This window comes from Misgurnus anguillicaudatus, chromosome 19 (assembly GCF_027580225.2).
Source record: "Misgurnus anguillicaudatus chromosome 19, ASM2758022v2, whole genome shotgun sequence".
In the NCBI taxonomy this organism is placed as follows: Eukaryota; Metazoa; Chordata; class Actinopteri; order Cypriniformes; family Cobitidae; genus Misgurnus; species Misgurnus anguillicaudatus.
The window spans coordinates 44,964,172-44,971,060 of NC_073355.2; the positions used below are offsets into that span (position 1 = coordinate 44,964,172).

The following is a 6,889-nucleotide window of genomic DNA, read 5'->3' on the forward strand; positions in this document are numbered from 1 at the left end:
ACGATTAATTCTGCAGTAATTCCTTATTAGTTATGCAGTAAGTAAGATACAGTATTCTAAAGTGTTACCAAATTTTGTTTTGTCATATTTTTAAGAAGCTGTCTTTTGGAGTGATGGAGTTCATTTGTGTGATTCTGATGATTATTATTGGAATCACAGATTCAACAGCAGGTAAATATTCACACATTATAACAAACTCATGCTTGCAACACCCCACAGCACACTGGCCCAACATAAATACTACATATACTTTTTAGGAAAACAAATGTATTTTAAAATAATGCATTTGAACTATCTGCCAATGAGATCTTACCAATCATGAGTAGTTATAACGGACCACCTCTCGTCAAAGTAATGATTTATGACCCCTTTGACAGGTCGTGTTTTGACAGGTCGTGTTTTGACAGGGGGCGGGACTATCAATCAAAAGTTGTACAAGCTGTCTAGTTTAGTGTCAATCAGCGGGTTGTTTTTCCTGTGTGTGTTTTATGTCAAGCGTATACTGTCATGTTTATTGCTGTCAAAAAAAAGTTGTATTGTTTTAGACTGTCCAGGTTGTGTCAGTTTATACAACCGGCCGGTGTGTGCTCTCTCTACCCTCTCCCTCCCTCCTTTCTAGCCCGTGCGCGTCTCACCCCAGTGTGTCTCACAGCGGGTTGTCCATTGTAAACGAGTAAAGATTTCTAAAACTCAATATTGGTAAAATAAAAAGTAATTCACCCTTAACAGTGTCAAAAAGTAAAGGTTTATTTTACATTTAGAAAATTCTTGAACAAGGCTCTGATTAAAACTTACATCACAAGTTATTTAATTAAATATTCCGTATACGTGTATAGTTTAAGCAATGCCCTAAGCCATAAACTTGGTTGTATGTAAGTTGAACTTTTATAAAAGCTCTTACAGGGAAAGTTTGCAGATCAACAAACAGTATGAACATGTTATAAACACAAACTAAGAAAAACTCTTGTTCTGAAGGAGTCATCTTTACAAATGGTGATAGGTGGAAAACTATGAGAAGATTTGCTCTCTCAACTCTTCGAGACTTTGGGATGGGAAAGAAACTGAGCGAAGAGAAAATCATTCAGGAGACGCGATATCTGCGGGAAGTTTTTGAGACCTTTCAAGGTATATCAACTACATTGTACAGTTTATAAATGCCAATTTGAGTGCTGATGTTTAACAAAATCTGATCTTCATTTCTGTATCTCTCGCAGGAAATCCTTTTAATACAACCCAGCCAGTAAATTATGCCGTTTCTAACATCATCTCAGCTATTGTTTATGGAAATCGTTTCGAATATGACGACCCAAAGTTTAACGAAATGGTTGACAGGGCAAACCAGATCATCCACATGACCGGCTCTGCTTCCATACAGGTTCCCATTTTAAGTTTGTCATTAAATCTGTCTATTAATTAAAAGTAGGCAAAATGGTAGCATTATCAGTCAGAAAGATGAATGTTTTATAAATTTGCGTAATAAAACTGATCTGAGTTCACCTAACTATATTAGACACTGGTCATTTGTGATCAACTCCCCCTAGTGGTGAACAGTTATGACGTAATAGGCCCTTTTCACAAATACTTCACTCAAGCTTTTTAGCAAAGCTGCGGGGCTTGACTTCTGTTTTAGGCATTACACTGAAAATTGCCATTGACGTGAGAATGCAACAACTTGAAGTATGGATGATACATTTAACTTTATTAATGTTTACGTATTTAATACCGTGTTATTGTGGTAATGTTATAGGTTATTTCTAAGTTGGCATCACGTAACTGCGTTAAACAGTTTAAAAAGCAGGTAGGTTATGTACTAGGGGCAACCTTCCGATCTCTCTGATGAAGCCAATACGGAAGTGATTTAAACTGCAATTCGTCGACTGGCCACTAGGGGCAGGCTCCAAAAGGGTGTGGCAACTTGAGTGACGGTTGAACAGGACTGTCACTAGAGTCGAGCTAGGCAGGCGTGGTTTCAGCAACCAGTCACCTAAGCTTCACCCACGTCCCGCCTCTTTAACCATTTTCGGATATCCGGGAGGAATGCGCTGTGACGCGAGGCCAAAATGACGACGGCAGGCACCGCCTACTTTAAGCTTCAAAAACGATATTTTTTACAGTCTATGGTAATGTAGCGATAACTTTAAGTTAAAACATTACCTAACTCTTTGCCTTTTATATGTAAATGTTATTTCTTTTAGGTAAAAATATTGTTCCCAAACAAAGTAAATGTTTTATCAGTGCATTTAATTTGTAATGTTATATGTCAGACAGGTTTGTAGTATAGACAGATGTCTGTTAATGTTTTAACTGTTTTCCTTGCTCTTGTTTACCGTTTCAGTTATCCAAGAAATATGGGTCAGTGTTCAAAGTTCATCTTGGATCCAAAAAGATTGTGGTTTTGGCCGGATACAAAACGGTTAAACAAGCACTGGTGAACCAGGCTGACGAATTCGGGGAAAGAGACATCACACCTATAGTCCAAGACATTAATGAAGGACACGGTAACACATGACATCACTTTAACCATTTTACTGTTGACTATCAGTTAAACAAATTATTTTCATTTCTTTTTTATTTGTTTGTTTGTTGTTTTTATGTACTTTGTAATTTCAGAAAAAATATTTTAATGTTAAAATTCACTATCTAATTCACTTAATTCGCAATTAAAAATGGTAACACGGCACACACGTCACTAAGACGAGCAGCAGGTGTCTGACTTGTCAGCTCCATCTTCAACTCCTCCCTCGACTGCAAACGGCAAACCTCGCCGATTGGTCAGCGCAGTGCCGCATGAACTCGACCATACCTATGCTGCATCCGAAACTGCCTACTTCCATACTATATAGCACGCGAAAAGCAGTAGGCCAGTAGTATGTCCGAATACAAAGTATTCGAAAAACAGTTGCGAAAAGTACCCGGATGATCTACTACTTCATCTCATTCAGTACCTACTGTACAGTATGCAGATTCGGACACAGCCCTATTGCCTCATCAAGTCAGCTGCCTAAGCTTTCAGACACAGCCAATGAATACTAAAGATAGAGGGATTAAAGTATGGATTAGCTTTTATAACAAATTGGACAAACTAAACAAAGCTTTCAACAAGGATTGAATCAGTATACTTTGTTTTACTTGGTTGTGTGTAAGTTGAACTTTTATAAAAGCTCTTACAGGGAAAGTTTGCAGATCAACAAACAGTATGAACATGTTATAAACACAAACTAAGAAAAACTCTTGTTCTGAAGGAGTCATCTTTACAAATGGTGATAGGTGGAAAACTATGAGAAGATTTGCTCTCTCAACTCTTCGAGACTTTGGGATGGGAAAGAAACTGAGCGAAGAGAAAATCATTCAGGAGACGCGATATCTGCGGGAAGTTTTTGAGACCTTTCAAGGTATATCAACTACATTGTACAGTTTATAATTGGTTTTAGGTCTATCCAATTGAGTGTCCACTTCCATTTTTTGTCCTGGTTTGGTTTAAACACGCCCCATAATTACAGCCCAATGGAGCGATCTCAGACTCAAATTCTGATTAAAATTGGGTATGACAACGTCAGCCTACATTTACGCTAATAATGTTGTAAGAAAAGAATCTCATAACTGAAAATCGGATGTCAACCCACGGAATGAATATTCGAATAATCAAATATTCTGGGTCAGCCCTAATAATCAGTGGTGTATAAAGACCTTACATATTTAACTGTTACGTTTTTATAACCTTATATTGAGCCTTTTTTATCTCCATACACCGTGCCCCCCTATTGTGTTCTTGCTCTACTACGTCATTGTTAACCGTCTAAGTTTAAGTCCAATTCTCAAGAACGCAAGTACAGAGGACGCATAAAAATACCCGGATGTGTTCTTGATATCAAGGATGCATTGAGTGCAGACTTGTGTGCTGAATCATTTTACGCCTCAGAAGTCATTGCGGCAAAACAATGGCAGAGCACAGGTGACCAACAGGAAGATTGTTCTGTGTTCTCGCTACCTTTTAAGTTCATTCTTCCAAGGTCGCCTGGCAAGACAGATGTCCGCGAGATCGCAAGTTTGTTCTTTGCGTTCTTGGAATTGAGAAACAGCCTATGTGGCAGCTACCTTAGCTTGTCTTTGCGTTTCGAAATTGAGGTTGGTTGCAATTCGCAATTACACCACTAGATGCCGCTAAAAACACATTACACCTTTAAAACAAATTCTGTATGTCTCGCGATAGTTATGTTGCACTTTATCGTGTGGCTCCACCTGCAGATCTACAACATGTTTCCAGTGCTTAGACCGTGGCTGAAGACCTGGAGACTGCTAATGGAAACTTTGGAGAAATACCATGCTGAAATGCAGGTGCTGGTGGATCGCTTACAGGAGACCTTTAACCCTCTCGACTGCAGAGGATTAGTTGATGCCTTCCTTATCCAGAAACAAAGCTTAGAGGTAGAATATCATGAATTTATATAGCAAATGTGTGGGTTAATGTACATATGTTTAAAATTAATTCTCACCCTAAATAATAATAAAGCATGTTTTTTTGTGATTTTAACAGAAATCTGGAGAAAATGATTCACAATTTAATGATCTGAACCTGCTCATGACGGTGTCCAACCTGTTTGGTGCCGGTACTGACACCACCGGCACAACGCTACGCTGGGGTTTACTGCTCATGGCCAAATATCCTCACATACAAGGTCATAACTGTTCTCTTTATATTTACAAAAGTAAGAAAAGATATGAAACGTTTTTTGTGTGACCTTCTGGGTCATAGATCGTGTTCATGAGGAAATTGACAGGGTGCTTGACGGACGTGAACCGGTTACAGAGGACAGGAAGAATTTACCTTACACAGACGCTGTGATCCATGAAATCCAGAGACTGGCGAATTTAGTGCCCTTGAATCTGCCACATAAAACCAGCTGTGATGTGAACTTCAATGGATATCTCATCAAGAAGGTCCGTCTTGATCATATTGTACAATATTCACACTTTACAGTCTGTTGTCCAGCTTATCTTTCACTAGTTTATTTTAAGGAAGTGTACTCGTTGTTGTTTCCAGCCAAAATTAAGGCTTCAAAACCCCCAGTCTTTATCACACTACTGTTGTCTGTGTTTTTTTCTGAAATCTAGGGGACGTGTGTTCTGCCACTGCTGACGTCTGTTTTGAGAGATGAGAGCGAGTGGGAGACGCCCGACACTTTCAACCCTGAACACTTCCTCAATGAGAACGGTCAGCTGATCAAACGTGACGCCTTCATGCCCTTCTCTGCAGGTAATAAACTTTACTATTCACATCAAAATCTATTTGAGTTATTGTTCAACAATTATTACAAACACATTCCCTTCTTTTCTCTCAGGTCGCAGGATTTGTTTAGGAGAGGGTTTGGCCAGGATGGAGCTCTTTCTGTTCTTCACTTCTCTTCTTCAGTGTTTTCACTTCACTCCTCCACCTGGAGTCTCTGAAGATGAATTAGATCTCACACCAGTTGTGGGTCTTGTCTTGAACCCCTCACCACACAAACTGTGTGCAGTCAGTAGGGTAGAAAAACAAAAGGCAAAATAACTAGTTAAATATATACCTCATAAAGATTGTAAAACATAAAGATTCTTAAAGTGGCGTCCAGTGACTTCTTTGTAGAGGGCACACGACTGCAAAGTTCATCAAAATGTGTTGCTCATCATGTCAAAAAATGCGTTTGGTGCGTCATGTGAACCTATGTGCACCACACATCATGCAAATATATGCAGGGGTGCAAACTCCTCAGGGGTGAAAAAGGTGACAAAGATACAATTGCTAATTTTATATATATATATATATATATATATATATATATATAAAATGTATATATATATATATATATATATATATATATATATATATATATAATTTGTATTTTCATTTTAATTTTAATAGTTTTATTAATTATTTATTCATTGTAAATCTTATTAATTTGAGCATTTACTAATACATTTTTTAAAATCAAATTTGAAACTGTTAACCACAAACTAACATCAATTACTGTAATGACATAAACAAGAATTAATAAATGCTTACAATATATTGTTCATCGTTTGATCATAATGCATTTACTAATGTGAACAAATACAAAGCGTTTAGTGTTACAGAAACTTATTTAAAAAAGAAACTTAGTATTTCCTATTATTCAGTAGGCCTATACATAAACAAACAATTCAGGGTTTGTTCTGTTCACAGTAGGGCTGTCGCGGTAACCACATGACCGCGCTACTGAAAAGCCCAACCGCATGGAAAAAAGCAACCGCAACAACCACGCCTTTCACGTTAAATTCATGAAACTATATGCCGCCTTGTTTTTCACGACATACAGTACATGTATAAAAAAGGCCAAATAGATTGTCAAGAGTTAAGAGAGTAGGCCAGTTTGTTTTTCGTAAATTTCAATTAAAAATGTAATACTTCATATTTCGTTAAATCATACAGTGAATGTGTGAAAAAGTAAAACTGAGATGACAGAATATCTGTGGTGTCGTCTGCCTCTAGATGCAGTTTTAAAGATTAAAATTACTGATAAATATAACTGATAAACACAAATGACGCCAAAATATAACTGGTTGCTTACCAGCATTAAAACCTCATAAGCGTCCGCTCCGTGGATGCAGCCAATATAACGCTGCGGTTGCTTTTGTGAACTGAATGCACACTTGACTTTCACCTAGACATTTAGATATGCAAGTTTTTCATCAACAGTATCTGCGTGAAAGATTTTAAACATTGATGATTATCTGCCGACTCGACTGTTTCATCCCAGCATCCTCTATACACGGAGAGTCTGCTTTATTAACGGCTTTTCCTTCGGTCCGCGTGAGCTAAACGTTTCCGCTTTTTACTTTTTTACTCGCATATATTTCTACATATTTTCGACAAAGG

The 6,889-nt window shown here is 37.7% G+C and overlaps 1 protein-coding gene across 1 annotated transcript; it reads left to right on the forward strand.

Annotated features, from left to right (window-relative positions):
• The first annotated feature begins 900 nt into the window (after positions 1–900).
• On the forward strand, positions 901–5,722 carry LOC141351189 (cytochrome P450 2K1-like). Its single transcript, XM_073857752.1, has 7 exons — positions 901–1,125; positions 1,215–1,375; positions 4,246–4,425; positions 4,535–4,676; positions 4,754–4,938; positions 5,113–5,254; positions 5,340–5,722. Exons 1-7 carry the CDS (start codon positions 1,011–1,013, stop codon positions 5,543–5,545), a joined length of 1,131 nt encoding a protein of 376 aa, XP_073713853.1. The 5' UTR covers positions 901–1,010; the 3' UTR covers positions 5,546–5,722.
• The last annotated feature ends 1,167 nt before the right edge of the window (positions 5,723–6,889 follow it).

Excerpts from the sequence above, each read along its gene's own strand:
- LOC141351189 (XM_073857752.1), top strand. The coding sequence starts at position 1,011 with ATGAGAAGATTTGCTCTCTCAACTCTTCGAGACTTTGGGATGGGAAAG. Across the intron at positions 1,126-1,214 it reads AGTTTTTGAGACCTTTCAAG|GAAATCCTTTTAATACAACC; the intron begins GTATATCAACTA and ends TATCTCTCGCAG. Across the intron at positions 4,939-5,112 it reads ATGGATATCTCATCAAGAAG|GGGACGTGTGTTCTGCCACT; the intron begins GTCCGTCTTGAT and ends TCTGAAATCTAG.